The following is a 22,501-nucleotide window of genomic DNA, read 5'->3' as shown; positions in this document are numbered from 1 at the left end:
CCCACTGGACCATTAAAGAGGCCAAAACAGTCCCAGTAGTTTTCTTGCCTACATGCCAGCCAAACAACGTTGCCCTGAAGATGATCTCTTCTAATTCATCTTCAGCTTGCTGAGCAAATGACCTCACATTGGTCCTGTGAGCCCTTCCTCATAGCTGATGTGGTCTGTTACAGTTATTATTGCTGTTAGTGCAGAAGTGCATCAGCTGACAACGTGATGTCTCAAGAGGGCACATCTAAACAAGAAGCCAGTGTTCACAGAGGGAAAAGTGAAGGAAGCATGAAAGAGTCCTTTAAAATACTTGTGGTGGCAAGGGAGAAGACTGCCGCCTGGAGGAAATAAATCAGATGAAGACAGCCTGCTCTGTGGGCAAGCACAGCAGACTCAAAAGGAGGAATTTCTCAGGCTGCGGTTATATTAACAGGAGCACAGCTAGGAGAATGAGGGTGATGGTTATCCCCCTTTACTCAGTACTCATGAATCCACATCTGGAGTATTGTTGCCTGTTTTGCCCCCCTAAAACAAGAAAATATCAGTAACTGGCAGCTTGATCAGCAGAAAGCCACCAAGATGATCCACGCTGGAGCACTTGTCCTGTGCAGGGAGGCTGAGGAATGGGGCTTGTCCATCCTGGAGAAGACAGAGTTTCACAAGGACCTAACAGCAGCCCTCCAGGACCTACAGGAAGTTACCGAGAAGACGGAGCTGGGCTCCATCTAAGAAGATGAGATACAGGGAGAGGAGAAGAAGAAACAAGAGACAAATTGGAACAAGAAAGGTTCAAACTTTTTCCCCAGGAGTAAAAGCCCCAGGCAGGTTTTTGTGACCTACCTGGATGCAGCTCTCAGCAGACTGATTTGCCCTCATGGTGGGCCCTACTGGGTGCAGTAGCTTGGACCAGAGACCTCTTGACACCCCAGCCAGCCTGAATTAGTCTGAGATTCTGATGCAAAATTTAGATTTACAACCCCCTTCAGCACAGTTGTCACTGCTTCCTTTTCATGTAGATTCATATGTTACCAAGTGAAATGGAATTTGTTTTACCCTGTTTTAATGGATGAGATTATGGCTGTCTGCCTTTGAGGTAGTCGGCTAAACTTGTTATAGTCAGTGAAGAGAAATACGTATTTCTAATGCATGATGCATCTTCTCCTAAGGAGGCATCTGGAGCAGGTGTTAGATGAATTGTAGCCTAAAAGCACCCGACTCTCTATTGGTGATAAATGAGGACCAGATAACTGTCTGAAATACACATATATATAGACATTCTAGACATCTACAGTTAGGTGAGATGGATCTCACTCTATAATATTTTTGCTTGAAGGGTTTGATGTCTTTTGTGAGAATCAAGATTGTTGTGGGAATATGGGATACAGTTAGCCCTCTACAGCTTACATCAATTGTACAGGATGAGCATCAGGTGACTGTCACCTGTTGGAAAGTCAGACCTTTAAAAATTATTTTAAAAGTCAGGAGAGGTTTTCTTCTGCTGTAAATAGAAGATGGCAGGATAACAACATTTTGCTCTCCCCCCCATTACCCCCCCTTTTCTTTTTCAAAGGCAAAAAGGGCCATGCATAACATTTGGTATCTGACAGGTGACCAATGGCACTGTCATAAAACAGCAAATTCTCAGTTTAAAGTTCACCTTTCAATAGGAAGCAAATGTCATTAAAAGGCAGGTAGCGGTGAACTATGTGTGCAAGTGCTTCATTGTAAGGTAAAAAATCTTAAGGCAGCTTTTCTCAGCAATGCTCACTTTTTTGGATTCTTAATGTTCTGATATCCTGTGTGCCATAGATCAAACTCATTTCACTGATAATAAAGTGCTGAAACAGAGACTTTGCATATGCATATATAAAAAGTCTTATAAAATGACAATATTTTGTATGTTCATTAATTTACATACTATCTGAAGTATATACTGAAGAGTATAAAGAAAAATAAAATTCTATAAAGAAAATTTTGCTTACAAATAACCAGATATGCAGGTAAATTTTTCAAAGTCAAACACAGGGGCAATTGTAGCACCAGTGCTAAACCTCAGGTCAGTGTTGCTTCTAATCTTCAATTTACTAATCTAGCTGGATTCACTGAGCCTTTGAAACTGCCCCAAAGCCCCAAGCACTAATATTTAGATCATGTAGCTGTTTGAGATTCTAAAAAGTTCAAAATGATCCTTCTAGTGCAATAAAATCTAGTTTTATGGACAGCATTTGCAGATATATTTCTACAGAATTGTTGCATAGGTTAGTGCATTTTAAGAAAGCAAATTACATTGCGGTGTTCAAGTAGTAATATTATGAGAAACTCCTAACTTTGGGAATTCTGTTGGAAAGCAATTACATTCAACTTACTTATAATAAAATTTGGTTAATTCAATGAAATGGGGGGCACAAAACCAATTTGGATAAATGTGGGGTTTTTTAAATGAGCAGAGGTCTTATTCATGCAATAAGCAGTGGTGACAATATCTTCATCCCGAATAGTCAACCCCCTTTCAGATAATCAAATGAACAAGGTTTTATTATATTTTACTTTGTTAATGAAGTGTTGTAATATTATGTAATACTTACGAAGTATTTTGAGATCACAGGATGAAAGATGGTATAGAAGTACAATTATTATTATTATTAGTAGTAGTAATGTTATTGTTATTATTGTTATTAACATTTGATGAGTCCCCTGGCTTTTCTTTCAGGATTTTCTACTTATTTCAGTTGCACATTTTTAATTGCTTAGTGAAATGTTGTAGTCATATCTCAAAGTTAGTTTAATTGGAATTATTGATGTCTAAAGCTTCACCCAGGCTGGGAAAACTGGGGTCTGATCAAAGTCTGCAACTAATGGTTTAGTGAAGTTAAAAATTCAGTCTGTAATTAAAAAATGAAAAAGAGAGTGTGTGCTTTCAAAGTGCACATTTTATGCTAAGGAAACAGTCACTTTTTATTTATTTGGAAATATTCAGTATTTAAAAGGAAGAGTAACATTAATGACTGAAATTTTTAATCCTGAATATTTGTTGAGTTTTTCACCTGGAAGCTTTTACTGGATGCAGCACTGTGCTTTCATGCCTGCTATTGTACTTTATTCTCTTTAGTTTTATTTAGAAGTGCATGTAAAATAGGATGCTAATTTTAAGATGGGCTTCAAGATTTTTGAATTTATTTTTTTTAATGGAAACCAAGAATTTTTAATCTTCCATGGGGGAATTTGTTTTTTAGCTTCATTGAAAGTTACATATAAATGTTTACAATTTTTAAATATGTTATAATATATAGAACAAATAAGTTTAACATAAAAATTAATTCTGTTTCAAGTTGATGGAAAAAACCAGAAGATATTAAGCAGTCAGTGTTGCCTTTTAAAAGTCTGTATCGTGGCCCATTGACTAGCGAGGCTGCACAGGACAGCTGCCGAACATCTCTAGTCAGGTGGTGTGAATCCTGACCTTCATTCTGAACATGTCAGTGGGGTGTTTGGACTGTTGGGTTTTGTTTAGCAGATTTCACTAGATTTCTTGCAACATTTTGTCTCTGGTTATTTAGTGCAATGAAATATGGTCCTGTCGAAGTTAACTGGGAAAGTGCACTTTTTTTCATGTTTCTCAGACTTACTGGATTGTGCATGGAAAATCACAACAGCAAACGCCTTTCTAAGAATGTGCACATGGTGTGATGGAGTTTGGACCACGGCTAAATTTAACTGCACTGGCAGGGGGAGTAGATGGAATGTGGTGAGGCTGGAGAAAGTTCAAGCAGACCAAAATAGAGTGGTTTTCACTTGCATTAGGAACAAAAGGACTAAGTGATGCAAATGTCTTGATTTCTTTCCTTAAACAACCATTCCAGTCTTCTGTTATTTGATACCTTTTGTATAGGATCTTTGTGTACTCTGCTTATTAACAGAAATAAATATATGCATTCCAGGGTGGATAGGGTTCTTCCATTAAATGAGAGGAGTTGCAATCTAGTGTGCTGTGTGGAAAACCCACCACAAATTTCATCCATTTTATGAAATGGTGTTCATACGTTCTCCAAAAGTATGCATTTTTATCATTTGGACTGTATTGATCAGTACTTCATGAACAGTTTTCTTCCCTAATTAAGAACACAGAGAGATTTACATTATTCCGCTTACAATCTCAAGAGCTCTTTTTACACTGCATGTTTGGGGATTTGCTTCCTTGGGAGAGTTTATTACTATATGAATGAAAATGCTTTTCTGAAGCTGTTAATAATTTCAAGATTTAAAAAAAAACTAATCGAGACTATTTCCCAGTATTATTAAACTCTCAGGGGTGCTATAAGGCATGTACACTATTATAATCTAAACCTGCAATTTTACTTTGCTTCTTCTGCCCTTTGGCACAGTGGTATACACAGGAATTTTAAAGAGAATGGCTGACACTCCCCCACCCCTGCCACAGTGAAGAAAAAGTGCTTTTTATCATTTTCTCATCAGTTGCTCCCTCCTGTTAGCAGTGAAATTGTTTTGATAAGTGTTACTTCATCTGAAACATATTCAATTATGAAAGGGCTCAAATTAGTCAAAAGAACTTTGTAACATTGTGGACTATTGGGCTGCAATATAATCTTCCCAGTCAAGTGAACGAGGACTCATTGTGTGAGTCATTTTAAAATCAGTTGAGGCAAATCACCAAAGAATGTATGGTAGGGAGCATTTATTCTCTGTTACAGGATGCGGTAGATAAGATAATAGGCTATTTCTATGATTCTTTGACGTTGAACTTTAGCGTTTCAAGTGCTAGATAGTGATGTATTGGCTATGCATCGTACCTAAAGACTGTGCATGAAGTAGTCTGCTAGCGTTGGATAATAATGCTAAGGCTCATCAGTGAAACTTTTGTACATAGAGCAAGTGTCATTTGATCCTTTCTGTGCAGTGTGCTGGATTGCAGACAGACAGTACATTGGGTGCATTGTTTGTCAGTGTCCTGTTTTATAAGATATTACATTCATCATTTGTACCCCTGATGAACCAATTTGCAAACAGCATCCATTTTACTTTAACAGTTTTCTTTGGAGTGAGAATTGCTTCTGAGACAGAATGGTTGAGGTTGAAAGGGGCCTCTGGAGGTCATCTTGTCCAACCCTGCTACTCAGGCAAGGCCATTTAGAGCAAGTTGCCCAGAACCATGTCCAGACAGCTTGTGAGTATGTCTGAGGACTGAGGCTCCACAACTTCTCTGAGCAACCTCTGCCAGTGCTCGGTCACACTTACATTAAAAAAAGTGCTTCCTGATGTTCAGAGGGAACCCCCTGTGTTTCAGGTTGTGCCCATTGACCTCTGGTCCTGTCACTGAGCAGGACTCAGCACTCCAGGTGTGGACTCACCAGTGCTGAGTAGAGGGGAAGTTTTACCTCTGTTGGCCTGCTGGCAATACTTTGCCTCCTGCAGCTGAGGATACCATTTGCCGCCTTTGCAGCAGAGTCATCTTGCTGACTCGTGTTCAACTTGGTGTCTGCCAGAACCCCCAGCTCCTTTTCTCCCAAACTGCGAGAGTTTTTTCCAGCTGGTTGGCCCCCAACGACTGTTTTGCTTTCATGTATGTCTCCATTAGGTAATTCTTCTCGAGTTTTCTGATCTTGGCAAAGAGTGTGCAACTCTAATTGCAGCACGCCAAAAACAGTTGTCAAAAATATTTTTTTATTCTGGTTAGTATATTAATCTTTTTGTGAGATATTTAATGCGTTTTGCCACACAGATTTTCTGAAACATAATTCTGCAATCTGTAATATGTTTTTAGAATGGTCTTACCAGTCATTGTAAATTATTTGAATCTGAATTTACAGCAGTTATGCTTTGAACTGGCTTAAAGCAGCTTTGTGCTGTTAAGGGTGGATTTAAACTTTCTTTTTAAAAAAAAAAATCTGCATAATCCTAGCTGTGTAGAAGTATACCTCTGTGTGCTGAGGGCTTCATTGATTACAGTCTATTGACACGATAGACCTCTCCTGTTGATCTTGTTCTCTCATTTTATTCTAGTATGCGTATCTAATATTCTGAATAGCTGCTCATGTATAATATATGCAGATACAACTCCAGTATCACAGTTTAATTGAATTAGTAATCAGGGATGAAGATACTGAACATTCTTCAAAAATAAAGCCCATGTTCATAAGTCATGAGAGGAGTGAAGGTTGGCCTTGCCTCTATCTGGTTATTTGAGAACATCTTTATGCAGAATAGAGAAATAGTAACCTAAATGATGGAATTACAAAATTGAGGAGCTTCTTGTACATTGGCTTTGGGCAACTTTGGGCAATTCACTGTATCTCTCCGCCTTAGTTATCTCACCTATAAATTGCACATGATACCTCTCCATTCTACTGTAAAAATTATGTAAACAAGTTAAATAAATACCACTTCTAGTGGTCTGCAGTTGGGTTCCTGTAAGGAAATGCTACCAGATTGATTTGCATGAGTAACCTTAGCATGGAAATCATACACTATTTCTACTTATTTCTAAAAATAATAAGTTCAGGATCCTGATGAAGTGCTCTGGTATGTTTAGGAAGAGCATGATGTCAAAAAAGTATGAGAGGAGCCTTCTTGGAGAATCGTAGGATATTGCCAGGCAGTATAAGGTGCTAGGAGGCAATGAGCTAAACTTTTGTCCTCAAGTTGTAAGTCATCAGTCCGGCAATGGTTGAGAATTGCAAGCAGGCTATTTTGAACTCCTGCACCTCTCTCCAAGCCAGATATATCAAGCATGAGCTTGTCTGCAAAGCCTTGGGAAGAGCCCAAATACAATGAACGTTGGGGTAGTAGCCCTGCTGTTTTCAGGGTGATGTAATTTGAGAGACCTGTTGACCATAGGCCTAAAATTTGTCAGAAAGTCTCTGCCTCATTTTGAAACTTAACCTACTATTTGTGAAGTCTCTGTTTCTTGCTTGTAGGATGATAATTAAAATCCTGTTTGCAGTGGCAGTGCAAATGCAATACTAAATGTGAAATAGTTCTTCACCCTGCCTAATATATCCCTGCCATGCTTTCCAATGAACAGTTTGGCTGCAGTTCTTATTTCCTGCATCACCCAGCAATCTTTAAATATGAGAATAAAAACATCATATTTTAGCTCCATTGTTGTGAGGCAACATTTATTTGGCCCATCCAGGACCTTTAGGTTGCATACTTCAAGTGTGCTGCATATTTAGCATACAAATAGATGAATATGAGGATGTGAGAGAAACATGCGCTAAATTGATAAAAACATCATCTTGGAGTGTGTATTAAAATTGAATCTCAGACAATTAGATGTTATATATTAAAAGAATTAATCTGAAAAATTGCTAGTACAACTAGTCTGTGTTATTATTCTGATACCAATTTAATTCCATTTATTATTGTTAAACTCATCATTCTAAATTTGCACAAGTTTCAGATGATTAAAAATCCTGATAACACTGACAATAAAGCATATTACAGCTGTTCGTTAATTATAATGAGTGGTGTGTACACCTTTCATTGCTGAAAGGCATTTAGTACCATTAAGCTGTTGTGTGGGTTTGATTATTCATGAATTTGAGTTGTATTCCCTATCTCAACAAGTTTAAAGGTTTATGGTTTACTGCTGTGTCCTCAAAATAGAAAAATGGACCAAAGCCTGTACCAGTTATTCAGGCAAAACTATTCCTGCCTGAGAAGGAACTGCAAAGGCCAATATAAATATAAAGCAATTAAAATCGGTCTGTGAAAGCAGCCGTGAATGCTGAGGAGAGAGAAATCTGCTATTTAATGCTGATTGTTTGCCCAAAATCTCCTAATGAGTTAAAATGAAAGTAAATAAAAAAGAGGCCAAATGTCAAGGAAAAATTTCCTGAGCAGCTATTCCAAAGCCTGATACTGACTTCAGTCAGAGAGAGGGGGAATCTCTATCACCTGAGACACTTAAAGCTATGAGACAAGAAATTGATGAATAAAAATGTCAATGGATAGGGCTCAGAGCGATGCCTTTCCAGTCCTTTCTGGATTTTAGTATCTCTGTAGTCTTAAGAATGAACTGGACCCCAGAGGTTGAGCGGCAGCCATGTGTCATTATTCAAATGTAACTAAAAGATACAGTTATCTGTGTTCTTCTAAGTTATCATTTGTTTAATAGCTCAGTTTCTATACCCTTGCTGTGTGGTTGGTATTCCAGGCATGCAGAGTTGTAAACCTGTGACAAGGTTGGAGTGTTGTAGCCTCTTCTAATTTGTGCTGGGAAAATATATCAGACTTTAAGGGTGGCTGTTGTTGATGTATTTCTGCTTTATATTGCATATATTTAAAAATAAATGCAGGCCCTTCTCCATAACTATAGCGACCTGTCAAAGCTAATGTAGTGATATAATAGTATAGCCAATATAAGAGTTAATAATAAAGGATAAAATTCAGCCTTTATGTAAGTTTATGTAAAACAGCAGAATTATTATTTGCTTACATCAACTGAATTTGGCATAAAGTAGGCAGGTGGGAGATTTCTTTTTAGAGAGAGAGAGAGAATTTTTCATCCCTGCTCATCTAAAGTAGTTGTCTTTGCTTTCAGGTTTATTTGAAGTAGTTGAATGACTCCCTTGCAGCAGGGAAGCTGTTTGCATGGTGCTGTCAGTGACGTCCCTTTCTTGCTATCTCTGTCTCATGGAAGTGAGGGTTATGTGAGAGCAGGAGATGAGAAGAGATTGTATTTTACATAGGACTTATAACTTGGTAGCTAGGTGAAATTTTCCAGTGTTTTTATGTTGAAGTAAAAATACTCTTAAGGTGGAAAACAAAGCAATAATGCTCTGGAACTAACGGTGTTCACTGTTAGGGTGTGATTTTAATTCAGGAAGCTTGTGACCTGTGTGATCCTTTCTTGTTAGTACATGCTTTTCTGCTTATAGGTCTCCTGATCAACAAAGGGCTAAAGATAAGGATCTTATATTTCTTGCATGAAAAAGGGCACAGTAAGAGATTGATGAACAGATGCTTTTATAATAAAGCTCTTTTGTCTCATTGAAAGTGTAGATTGCTAGCTATTACATGCCCCTGAACGGTTTTCCTTTCAGTGTTATCATATAGTGACTTTAATGCGATGAGGCATTAGAAAAGATTGAATTATTTTAATTTTACTTTTTCACTGGGTTCTGAAGCCATTGTGTTTTATTTTGAGGTAAATTATTCTATTTATCTTGTCTGCATAAATACCTTTATGAATAATGCACGAAGCTGGGATGGTAATAGTAAAAATTACAGACCTGTCCTTAAAGGACAGGATTAGCATCCTGAAAGAGCTTATTCAAAACCAACTGGTGCCTTTATTTCACAATACAAAAATGTGCCATTTTTGAGCTTTTGCAAAGCCATTATAGTGGAGTTGCCAGATCTATTAACAGTTCTGTACTAGTGACAGTTAAATAACGGTGTAGGGCAAAGGGAAGCAATGGAATGGTCTGTACAGCATCTTCTTTCACATGGATGTTTTAAGATGGCTTGAATGAAAAAAAACTTGCAACAATAGTTCCACAGGGGTAAGAGCAGTAGTCTCTTATGTTGAATTACAGCTACAAAAGGAAATTATTAGACTTAATGCAAAGGTAGTGCAGAGTTTTAGCCAAAGACTACAGAGGCAAATTAAGGTTATGGGAAATTTTCAGTTCCCGAGAAAATACTAAATAGGCCATTTCTCACAAGCACTCTGTCTTAGACTGTCTAGCTATTAACGCAGACATACAGAAGGCCCATACAAATTTGAGAGTTGGTGAATGTGTTTTCACTGACTTCTGTGAGCCTGGCTTAGCCGTGTGGGATGACAAGGTGAAGATGTGCATGTAAAGACCCAGGCTCCTCCATCCATGGCTGGATGCTGTGATGAGGCAGAGCCTGGAACGCTGGGAGCTGTGTGCTCACTCTGCACTGAAGGTGGGCAAGACCTAAAACATGGGAGCCCAGACAAAAAATGTCAACCCATTGTTTCCTCTGGCATGTGTCATTGGAGGATTTCTGAACTGGTTTTTCTGTGCTCCTGTGAAGAATGATTATAATTTATGTAGTATTTTCACTCTCACGTCAGAGGTATACACTTTTATTTCAGCTTAACATAACCTTATGAAGAAAGTATATGTACTGTATTCTGGTAAGCATCTGCGCACACAAAGCAGACACACGCACAAATAGAACGTGTATAGCTCAAATTCTATGGCAAAACCCCAAATCAGATTTTGATAGAAAAATATTCATCCTGAGGCAAGTATGCAAATATAGTGCTAGGATCTAAAGATGGAAAACCAAAGATGAAGACAGGTGAATTGTTTCTAATTCCCTGAACTGACCATTATGGATAGCAACATCTTCCTATGCAGGAAAAATCCTCAAAATGTGTTTTCAAAAGTCATTATATGTCCAGATGGAAATTATCTATTAGGTAAACTAAGTAGTGTCACGGTAAGTGATACACCATTTTGTAATGCTGTTATTTGCAGTTTCCTCTTGGTATTATGAGCTATCTTAAATACTTCTGAATTTCTAAAACAAATCCATAGTATTTTCCTATTCCTGCAGAGATGTTTATATTTATGCTGCAAATAATGCACAGGATCACAGGAGAAGCTTACAGACCTAATCATAATGTTTTCTCCCCTCTTGCTTTTTATGTACATCACTTTAAGTGTGGGAATAAGAAAATGTAATGTATTAGACAAATGGAGAAGCTGCTAATGGTTTTCCTTGTTTATACGGCTCTTCAAGCGTATTGTTTTACATGGTGCTGCTAATGATGTGTTGCCGAAGGAATATTAACTGGCTGCAGACACAGGGGAAGGGGTTGCTTCCCCATCCTCCTCCTCCTCCTCCCTGCACCATCAGCGCAGCCCATCTCTAGCACGCACACACACACCTCTCATAAGCTGAAAAGGGCTCTGGAAGGGGAGAGGTAGCAGTAGGGAGCAGAGCTTGAATAATTTTTTCAGTAGTTGCTTCTGCATCACTGATGTCTTTCATGACAAATTTTCCCAAAGCAGCCAGCACCACACCTCTTTTTCCCTTGCCCTCTGCCCCTGGCGTGGGTTGGGCAGTACTGGCGTAACTGTCCTGGTTTAAGGAGATCAGGGAAATAAAGGAAGAACCTACACAACTGAAAATGAGTTCTGTTTTCCCAGCTCTGCTGGTTTAAGAAATTGGTTTGTGTTTACCTAAAGATCGGTGACAAAAACCATAGACAAAATCTATAGACTGGTATGGTACTGCCATAAGACAGCCATGTAGTCTTGAAATAGTTTTATGTATTATTTTACTTTTCTTGCATAACCCAGAGAGATTCATACACTGATGCTCCTCTTCCATTGAGTGATCTGCTGCTTAGGTTTGGTACCGTGGCAGACAGGCTTTTTGAAAAGAAATCTCCCAGTCAATTAATATCCTATACCATAAACACTTTCAAAATGGCTCAAGTTTAGAAATGAAATTTAGGGAAACTATTGATTTTGTAATTTAAAATGTAAAATTGAATGGTTTGCAGTCCCATGCAAGACTGACCCGAGGAAGCTATCTTTAAACAGGAACATTCTGACTCAACTCTGGGAATGAGAAGAAAGCGAGAAAAAGGATCCATTTACAATTGACCTGCAATAGCAAATTCATTCATTTTCTGAATAGAATTAAACTTGTTCCATCAGCCATGACATGTGAAAAGATCATGGTTATAAATTCCATTTGCTGTAATGAATTGAAAGTGTCTCAGTTTGCAAGCAACACTCATCGTTGATGGACAGCTAGATTTGTAGAAGCTAATTTTAATGTTAAAACACTGTACAAAATACAAAGTACAGAAGAGGTGGCAGCAGTGACAGATTTTAAAGCATAAAAAAGACTTTATTGTTCGATGAAAGCTGAATAAAGCTAGAAATAAATAGTGGTTATAACCCTGTTACATAGATAAGTTGTTTCATTCTTGAGTGAGGCTGAACGCAAAACCAGAAAAAGGCATTTGTGTAGTTTTTTCAGCCATATTTCAACAAGAATATATATTGTTACTTATTTGTATGTTATTCCTTGTAAAATGTAAGAAAATGGAATTGTATTGAAGCATACTTAATTCAAATCAATTTCAACATACATCAAGGTGGCTCCACTGTAGTTAGTGAAACGATATTGGTGTATGTACTTTGTAAATTGAGATAAAAGCTAAGCTCTGTGGTTACTTAAGAGCCTTAACTCAGACTTCCATTAGGATCATGAAACACTTTTGCTTTGCTTGCAGAATTACATGCAGTTTCATAACTATTATCCCCAAATTTGTGTTTGGTGTACACAGTTTTATACATATTTTAAATGTACTGATTGCCAATGGAAAATTCTCAGCAGATGAAAACGGCTATGTGTGGATAATTTGGGATTCATTTTAATTGATAATGTACCCAGCTGAAAACTGTCCAAGATTGAAAAAAAAAAAAAAGAAAAGAAAAAAAGCTTGAGCTAAACAGAGGAATGAAAATATAATAGCTTCTTAAATTACCTTAAGGTTAACATAATTAATTCACTAATTTTAATTACAACCCTACAAAATGTGCTGAAAAATGCTCAAAGGGGAGAAGCAGCCAGTTGCCAGCCATGATTAACCAAGGTTGCTTGCAATTATGAGGTCTCTATTAACCATGTTACAGAAGTTTTAAAACTTCCTTTGTAACAACAGCACATTTATTGAAGCTCAGCAGGGTTTTCATCTTGCTGTACCTTTCCATTGCTACACACTTGCTGTCATTTGCCTCACTCTTTTCCAGCTAAATGTTTTGTTGCAGCTGAAACATGGACTGCTTTTTCTGTTTGTCACATGCTGTTATACATATAGTAGGTATTTATTTTTATCATATATACAAAAGATATTAACCCTTGTTTGCAAAGTGCTCTGAGCACCCTAAGTGCCAGATAGCTGCCAGTGTAGCAGCTGAACACTAGAAACTCAAATCCTAAAGAAAATGCTCATTCTTTTCAAGGTGTCCTGGGCATACAGTTTGTAAAGCAGGAATATTGCTGAAACTGCCTTTGCAGTGGAGCACCTGCTCTGTAGTGCTTTATACACACAGGCAAATGTAACTTCTGAGTTAAATACAAAGAACAAAAGAAGTGCATGTTTGCTTTGCATTTTTAACAAATCATGGTGTAAATGAATGTCTTGTATGTATCAAATTCCATGATGTATTATTGTTCTTTTTTATTGTTGTTATGTGAGTCATATTTTAAGTATCTGTTGTTTGGAACTGTAATAAAAACCTTGATCCATCTATTAAAGGAAGATTTAAAATAAAATAAATGTAAACAAAACAAAACAACAACAGAAAAAAAATTAACCTTAAAGCATTGGTGTCAAAGGAAATTAATTTCCTGGCTGGCTTGTGTTTTTCTCTGAGGCAGATATTGATGAGTGTGCAGAGGGGATCATTGAGTGTCACAACCATTCACGCTGTGTTAACCTCCCAGGGTGGTACCACTGTGAGTGCAGAAGCGGTTTCCATGACAATGGAAGCTATTCTCTTGCCGGGGAGTCCTGTGTTGGTAAGCAATGATCAGCATAGCGCTTTTTCTTTTCCTCCTTCTGCATGGTGTTACAAAGTGACTCTTGAGACACTGTCCTGAGCAGTTGCTGTGTTTAAGACTGAAATGAGAATGCAAGCGAGCGTGTCTGTGATTGTCAGCATCCCCAGCCACACAGGGTGGGTGCTTGGTTCAAGATGCGTCACATTTTTGAACAGTTATTACAGGAGGGAGGCAGTCAGAGATCCAAAGTGTGACTTACTGAGCTTTGCCATTTATCAAAATAAGTTGCTGTAAAACCTGAAGTGAAAGTAGGCTTTCTGGGGAGCGTAATATGCCACAAAAGGGGAAGAGTTAGTTTTCAATTTTCAAATATCAGTTGGGGGTATGTCTGTGTTGCTTCGATTTGTTTGGTTTACATTGTTTGGCATCCTCATAATTTTATTATTAGAAGTATGCAAATAGTGTGAAGCACCATATGCACCATATTTTCAGAGTAAGGCTCTAAGAGCATGAACGGAGAGGGATTTTTGAAGGGTGCAGCAGAGTTTGTCAGTTGTTTCTGTGAGAGGACAAGGGATGAGGCACCATAGGGATTTAGTTCTTGCAGTCTTCGTGCCCTTGACTGGATGTAGAATCCTGGAATTATGGAACGGTTTGGGTTGGAAGGGGCCTTTAAAAGTCATCTAGTCCAACCTCCTGCCATAAGCAGGGATGTAAGACTGTGTACCACTACAGCAAGAAAGCAGTAATAAAATCATAATGAGGATGGTAATTGAGGCTTTCCTCAGCCCTACATTTTTCCAACTTTTTACTTATTCTCAGAAGCCTTATACATAATTTTTATATGATATTTTATCAGATGAGTTTAAAACTATTTAGAAAGAATCCCATTTTAACTTCTGTAGAGATACAGATCTACTTCTCATAGTTCTGTGTCTTTTCTTTGGAATTTCAGTTACTTCATCTCTACTTAGTTCTATGAATTTTCTATGAAAGCTTTTCTGCTTCTTCTGTGAAAGACTTTTTTTTTTAACAGTGTAAATTTTTCATTTGTCATGTCCACAAATGCAAAGGGCTCTTTCTAATTTTAAAGTGTATGATTACAGTAAAACTTAAAATAAAAATCTGTAATAGAAATATATACATTTACTTGTAACTTATAACAAACATTCCTATGTTTTACAAATTTTTGGCTATTAGAAATCCTTGGGATAAGGTACCATCCTGATTTAAAAATGCATATGAACAATAATTATTTTCAAACACAATATTTTGTCACTTTGTGACATATTTTGCACATTGTCCTTAGCTGGCGAGGAGCTCAATAAAATCGCAGCAGTGAACTTCATTGGTATGGCTGTGTAAAAAATGGCAAACTTTACAGCATTTTGTGACTTAATACATAAAATACCACGTGAAAGTCATATTTCTAAACAGATTCTCACACGTTTAGAGTTCTCCTCTGGTTTATTTAGTTACTGTAAAAGGAGTGGTGGGCCGAGCAATGTTGAAAATACTTGCTTTATGAGTAGTCAAAGCAACTTTACATAGCCTTCAAAAAGCCCTGAGGTAACTGGGGATCAGGGGCATTTATAGTGCTCCTGATGCCTACCTGTCCTGCTGGCATGGCACCCCTTGTCAGGCTGCCTTTACGTAGCTGTTTTGGGATGGAGAAGATCTAAGGCTCAGCTTGGTCTCAGGAAAAGACAGACGCACAGACAAGACTAGTTTTGAATGGCCCCCAGCTAGGCTTAGTTGCTGAAAAAGTCGGTATTGCTTGCATTGCATCGCTATTAAAGGGAAGGGCACTTGGCTACCTCAAAGCAAAAAGAAGCCCAAAATGTTCTGCATTCTATGGAGACTGAAGGGGTGAGTTTTCATAAAAGCAAACTGCAGTTGTTTTGACCTGTGCAGCATGCTGGAAGTTCATAAGGTGAGGTGCTCATCTTGCCATATGCAAGTTGTAAACAGAATGTAAAATGAGCAGGGTTATTTTAACAAAATAGCTTTTCTGAATCATCTGCTGCAGAGTACCAGTGAGAAAGAGAATAAACCAGTTTATTTTATTTCTTTATACTGGTTAACCAATTAAAAATTAATTGAAAAATTCTTCTAACCCATACTGACAAAGAAATTTGAAACCATGATGTTTGTTTTAAAGTGCAACTAAGAACTGGTTAAAATGACAGCTAACACTAGACATTCTGGCTAAAACACGGTTTCTTGAGCACTGACTTTCATCACATTACAGAGCTTGCTTGCATGGTGGAGTAATTAGAGTCAGGGCCAGTATCATTCACTCTGTTTTATATAAAAGAGGGTTCATCTGCTTAGCAACAGCGTTTTGTCCTGGTATATTTTACAGACTGCATACTGGAATCTTGATGCATACCTGAGGTGGATTTGAGCCGTATTTTGAAATGTTTCTTCTTCCTCCCCGAAGGACAAAACTTGGAGTACAATAAGTAGACTAAGAACACAAGTAGAAAAGGTTAAACCTTCCCCCTCAAAATAATCATAATAATAACATATGAATATCATAAGGCAGTGGGAGGGAGCACTCAGCTCTGACAGATTCCTCAAAGCCCAGGCAGCTGGTTTGTTTTTGCAGGATGCATTTTTGCATCTATTGGTTAACCCCCTTTCCCTCTGTTTATATGTAGGTGGTCTTGGAGCTGAGTCATTGCTTGCAGTGCCTCTGTGGTGCTTGTAGAACATTTTAAAAAATAACATCTATTTGGGAAGTGTTTTGATACCTCAGTGGTTCCAAAAGCTCTGTTCTCATTTATTAAGTGAAAATAGTGGAGTTTGTCACCTGGCAAGGGACAAATGTATAAATCAACGGATGTGGTGGAGAAGGTCATAGTATTGAACCAGAGCTCAGGTAATAAGGATATATGATTTAGCCAGACCACTTCAAGCTTGGGAAAATTCTTTTATTGCTCAAAATATCAACCAAAGGCAGCTTTGAAAAGGGAATATATTTCCATGGCCATGGTTTTATAAAAGATGTCAGCTTCATAAACTGATGGTGAGCAGGCTCAAATTAAGAGAATGTAATTTAATTTCCAGTGGTATTGTTTTTATGAGGCACTGGCCTTTCACAGTATGTTATTAAGAATACTGCTTGCAGACAAAAGACAATTGCTGTACTAAGTTGATACCTAAGTTTACTTGGCAATTAAAATGTGAAGCCTATAGTTACTGGGTTATATTTTTTTTCCTTTTTTAATAGGAGCTTTGCTATACTTTAAGGTAAACAAACAAAAATACTTTATAGAGAACTATGAGTTGTCATATGATATATATGCCAGTATTAACTACTATCTAATGATACCATATTGAAGCAACTGGCATACACTGTTTTTTCCCCTGCACTAAGGTACCTGTTGCCTACTACTATCTCATCAGTTAGTCATTGAATAAGCCGTCACCACTGAATTTTCAGTGATAACCTTTGAGATTATCAGAACCAAAAGAAAGGGAAAACTGGCAAAGAAATGCTGTATTCTGGGAAGTTAATAATGTCTCACAAATCTCCCTCTTATCTACAGCAGAAAAATAAAAGCAAATTAAATTATACTTTTTAATCTCCATCTCTCTTTAAGTGACATGCTTCCAGTCTGTAGGGAGCTGTTCAGACCCTGGAGTACAGAATTCCCGATTCCTTTTTTTTCATCATCGTTTGTGTTTCTGAGTCTCTGCGTTGTGACTTGCAAGCACAGAAGGGAAAAAAACACCAAAAAACCCACAAAAAAACCCCAAAACCAAAACCAAACAAGGCAGCAGTCCCTGTCAGTTGTTGGTTATTTTTTAATTTTCTTTAAGAATCAGTTCAAATTTAGTAGGGAAGCTTAACATGGATCCTCCTCCCACCAAAAAACCACCTCAGGATTCACCATGCATTTTGTCCTGAAAAGTTGCATAGTTCACTGCAGGGTTAGAGTAGCTGTTGTGGGGGAATGAAAGCTGGAAAAAGGTAGGACTCATCAGATACGAGAGAAAACTCCACATGTATTCATCTCCCACAAAAGTTGGGTGCAGCAGTGCTTGAGGTTCAAGTCCGAATGGGTTTAAAAGTACTTCCTGAAGCTTTCATATACTCCATAGTATGCTGCAGTACTGTCTGTTACCTAGATTAGAAAGAGAAAAGGTTTGTTCTGTGTTTATTTTGCCCCCTTTCTGTGTCAAACAAAAGGCTTTGAAAATCTTCCTGTGTGCCTGAGAATTGGTTTTCTATCATTAGAGAAGTGGTATGTAGACCAAAGAGGTTTGCATATGGTACAGAGTATCCAAGACCAAATCTAGAACCTGCTGGTTTACGACTTTCTTTTGTTCTGCTCATAGGAATTCTTAAAGTTCATAGTATCAGTGTGTGGATTTTATAATGCAAAATAAAAATTATCTTGCTTGCTTTCTATTTAGTAAATTCTGACTCTTGTATTCTGAAAGATGTGTCTTCAAGGTAATTGTGTTTAGTCACTCCTGTATTTCTAGAAAGCATTAGTAAATCCTATATTCAGGATCTAATTTACTAGTCAGTGTTCTTAAATAGACCATTATGTCTCTATAGAATAAAAGTACTATCATAAAATATTTTCTAAATGAAAATGAATCTGTTTAGTGATTTTTTTTCAAAGACGAGTCCAAATCAATTTGATTTAGAAAGAAGGCAAATACATTAAGTCACAAGTTGCCTGTGAAAAATGATATGTCAAAACAGTGTTTAGTTAACTTGTACATACATTGCTTTGGGAGCCCAGCATACATTTTTCATGCTAACATTATACTGTAATGGTTTAATGTACCGTAACAGTTAAAATTAGCACATTAGTAGGATTCTTTCTTCTGCAACAGCTTATCATGATATTACAGAGCACCACACTGCATGACTTGCTTGCACATATTTATTAAGGTGCTATAGAAAAGTCATACCATTAAAACCTCAATAGCCTTGCAAACTAAGAAATGAAGTAGCTAGGGATTGCTTAACATTTCAGTGAAACCAAGTTAATGAACTTGTGTTGATATGTACAGTCATGCTTGTCTTCTACCCCATTCAAATACAGTGGCCATGGGACCTCTCATAATATCTGAGGCAAATTACTTCTCATTACAGCCAAAAAGGATGGAAAAGGAAATTACATCTCAGGGGATTATTCTGTTTCTCTTTGATTCTGATTCCGTGTCTGCCTATGTATATCTTTCTGTACTTTGATGGTATACTAGGAAATGAACACATCTTAGGTGGTTTGTTTTCTTTATTTTCCCATCCACAAAATGTGAATACTTGCCTTGTGCCTAAAATACATACGATCAGGTACTTGTTGCTGTACACTTATTTAAAGAAGCACAGATTGGGAGTGTTTGAAAAGTGAAGACCTGGATCAGTTCTATGACAGTCCTGTCAATGCTTGAGGTGGCATGTCTCAGCAACAAGCACTTTGCTGTTGGCTATATGTTGTTGATAGAAAATAGCATAAGGCTAGCATTACAAGCAAGTTTCTGATTATGGTCATTTCCACTGTATCTTCACTTTTTCTTGAAAAGGAACTGTGTGGAGGGGGGAAGTAAAGCCCTGCCACTTTTAGTTAGGTTAATTACTAATCTGCCAAAGATTATCTCAGTATAATGAGTAAGATTGCAAATCCCTATTCCATGTGTGAAAATGAGATTGTTTTCAGAGGTTGACAGGGTACATGGAAGAACTAATGCCCCCAAAGTCAAGACAGGCATCTTGTTCTTGTGCTATATACAGGGATAGACTATGGAATCTTCTTGCTATTTCATATATGTACTTGTCTATTGTTCTTCAAAGTTGCTTGATTTATAAATTAATATTTCATAATCTTCCTACCTGGTATTGTTATAGTGGTAAATAATATTTGTGTACAGTTTTGCCTTGCCCATCATTAAGCGTTCCAGTTTTCGACCCACATCTTCTGAGAGCAGTTATGTAAAAGCAAGTAAAACCTGATGGGAGTGTGGGGAATTTAAACTGAGTAAGGATTTGAATAATATAAAAATAATCTATATGCAAGATTCTTGTCATACAGTTTTCATATTCATTAGGAGATTGTTTTGGATATGTTCAGAATTTTAAACTAAGCTAATTTTTCAGCACCTAAGTAGACACATTGATTCCACTTGTTAAGAGAAATTTCACTAAATACGGATATGTTCTTCTGTGTTTTGCATAGCCATCTACATACTGATCTCATGTCGCTATCAGCAAGTCCATTTGATCCCCATTAAACTGAAATACTTTCTTAAGCTAACTGGGAGCTAACAATATAGAGTTTTTGTCTGGGTTCTTTTCCTTCCCCACCCCTTCAATCTGTTTTGAAGCTGAAAAAGTGAAAAGGACAGAAACATCTTACACTTTTAACTACTTTTCCTCAAGTTACTGGGAACATTTGCTGTTTGTTCTGACTTTTAGAAATAAGATCAGCGACAAGAAAAAACTGTTAAAGGGATTTTCTTAGAAAATTAGCTCTATTAAAAGTTCAGCTGGAAAAGACTGCAGTGTCCAAGCCTTTTATATTTGATTAATAACTAAAACTTTTAAATAATAATGGCCATAAAATAATAAGAAACCATCATTTGCATAAAGAATGAAAAAAAATGAGCAAACTGAGTAGTAATTAGGAATTTATGTTCACACATATTATTCAGCTTTGCTTGATTGGTTTCATTGTCATGAATGTCCCATTTACAAGTTTGGGCTGTTCTTAATGGGGACATCCTTTATATCTGTGCTAAGCAGAGAAAAGCAGTAGCAGTACATAAATAGGATGTTCTTCCCTTTCGGATACGTATAACAAATTAAATTGGGTTTGTGCAGTGTGAACAGGTCTGTAGTACTGAGAATATGAATAATGTTAGTTTCTATAATTGCTAACATCTGGCTTTCCATAAATCTGTTAAATTACATGGAAACAGAATTAGATTTCTGTGTCATAAGTAAAGCAATTACATGGAACTCTTTAGGCAATATGGCTTTATATTCATCTGTGAAATCCTTTCAGTTTTGAACTGTGAAAGTTACCCTTCTAATCTGCACTCTGATCCTATGTATATGCTATTCAAGGAGCCTTTAATATGGTAAGAAAGGAGAATATTGAAGATGCTTGGTGAAATCACCAAAGACAAAGTGAATGCTTCATTTATACCTTTGTCTTCAACATAAAATACAAGTCTATTCAAAGAAAAATGGGATATTTTTAAGAATACTTTAAGTCTTACAGTAACTGTTTGGATATAATTAATTTCATAGCAGTTCATTCATAGCTCTCTGCATGCCAGTCTTCATGGTTTTTACCTCTTGCGATACTCTGGCAGTTGTTAAACAATGAACTACAAGTTTTAATTTATTTTAGTGCAGCACCTTTTACACCATTGGTAGTGGACCTTTCAAATGCTTAGTGCTAAGCTACGCATAAGAGCAATAATGGGGTTTTTTTGGCAATTAAGACCATCAGGGCAGCAAAATACACCATTTTTTAGGGGAGTCTGAGTGACAAGTACTTGAATTGTGCTATTAGGCCACTGGGAACATATCTGACAGAGAACTGGCCCACAGCTTAGCCCAGGAGTGAAGCCCTTCTGCAGTGTAATTGCCTCCAGCTTCCCTTTGGGTCTATAAGCAGAAAAAGGAACAGTAATCTTCTGGCAGCCCAGGCCCCTGTCTCAGTCATGCAGGTTGATTTTGCATTGGATTTCATCCAAGGGCACTACAGCACTTCCACTTGTATCTTTTTTATATATATATATCAAACTATGATATATAAATTACAGTTCCTGGACTATTTATGAATTGAAATAAGGAATTTTACTAACCAAGTCTCGAGAGCATTCCCGAGGAGAAGGACTTGGAGGTGTCAGTCCATGAGAAGAAACTCAACATGAGCAGGCAATGTGCGCTTGCATCCCAGAAGGCCAACTGCATCCTGAGCTGTATCAAAAGAAGCATGGCCAGCAGATCGAGGGAAGTGTTTCTGCCCCTCTGCTCTGCTCTGGTGAGACCCCACCTGGAGTACTCTGTCCAGTTCTGGGGCCTCCAGTATATAAGAAGGACATCAAACTGTTGGAGTGGGTTCAGAGAAGGCCAGGAAGGTGATCCAAAAGCTGGAGCACCTCCCCTACAAGGACCAACAGAGAGTTGGGGCTGTTCAGCCTGGAGAAGAGAAGGCTCTGGGGGGAACTTACTGCAGTCTTCCATTTCCTGAAGGGTCCTACAAGAAAGCTGGGGAGAGACTTTTTACAAGGGCAGGTAGCAATAGAATGAGGAAGAGTGGTTTTAAACTGGAAGAGGGTAGATTTAGACTAGATATTGGGAAGAAATTCTTTACTGTGAGGGTGGTGAGACACTGGCACAGGTTACTCAGGGCAGTCATGGATGTCCCCTCCCCAGAAGTGTTCAAGGCCAGGTTGGATAGGGCTTTGGGACAACCCGGTCTAGTGGGAGGTGTCCCAGCCCATGGCAGGGAGGTTGGACTGGGTGATCTTTACGATCCCTTTCAATCCAAACCATTCTTTGATTCTATGATAAGTCAGAGGGAAAATAGTGATTTGATTGGTATAGAGAGTTTCCTTCAGCAGACTGAAAGAATTCTTAATGTCTTTTAAAGTTCTGGCTTTCTGTGGAGGTGTAGCCATGACACTTGTCCAAAAAGTAGGGCAACTGACCATCACATCCCACTTAAATTAGACTTTAGGTAATTTTCTTTGCAAATTTTATTAAATTTTTATTTTTTTTATATTTTAGGAAGGAATAAAAAGTACACTTGGGTAATATTGAACAGTTGTAAATTTCATGCTAGCAATTAGGTAATTTTAAATTGTAAGTGTGAGGATTCTTCCTTGTAATTTCTGAATTAATATAACAGTGTTCTGGAATTTTCATGATAGAAACCATCACATACTTGTAAAGCATTTTTTCTCCAGCTTTTCTGCTCTTGCTTACAGTTTTCATTGTTGTGTTGCA

At 37.6% G+C, this 22,501-nt stretch overlaps 1 protein-coding gene across 1 annotated transcript in view; it reads left to right on the top strand.

The window, feature by feature from the left end:
* The window catches only part of LOC104538590 (protein kinase C-binding protein NELL1), a gene marked incomplete at its 5' end in the record, with an annotated part of 109,251 nt that overhangs the window by 76,024 nt on the left and 10,726 nt on the right, over positions 1-22,501 (top strand). The window contains one exon of the mRNA XM_010181844.1: positions 13,393-13,533. Within this exon, the coding sequence (XP_010180146.1) occupies positions 13,393-13,533 (141 nt within the window). The remainder of the gene's footprint in view (positions 1-13,392; positions 13,534-22,501) is intronic.

Source organism: Mesitornis unicolor, unplaced genomic scaffold, assembly GCF_000695765.1.
Source record: "Mesitornis unicolor isolate BGI_N332 unplaced genomic scaffold, ASM69576v1 scaffold7773, whole genome shotgun sequence".
In the NCBI taxonomy this organism is placed as follows: Eukaryota; Metazoa; Chordata; class Aves; order Mesitornithiformes; family Mesitornithidae; genus Mesitornis; species Mesitornis unicolor.
This window is presented reverse-complemented; position numbering and strand designations above follow the sequence as displayed.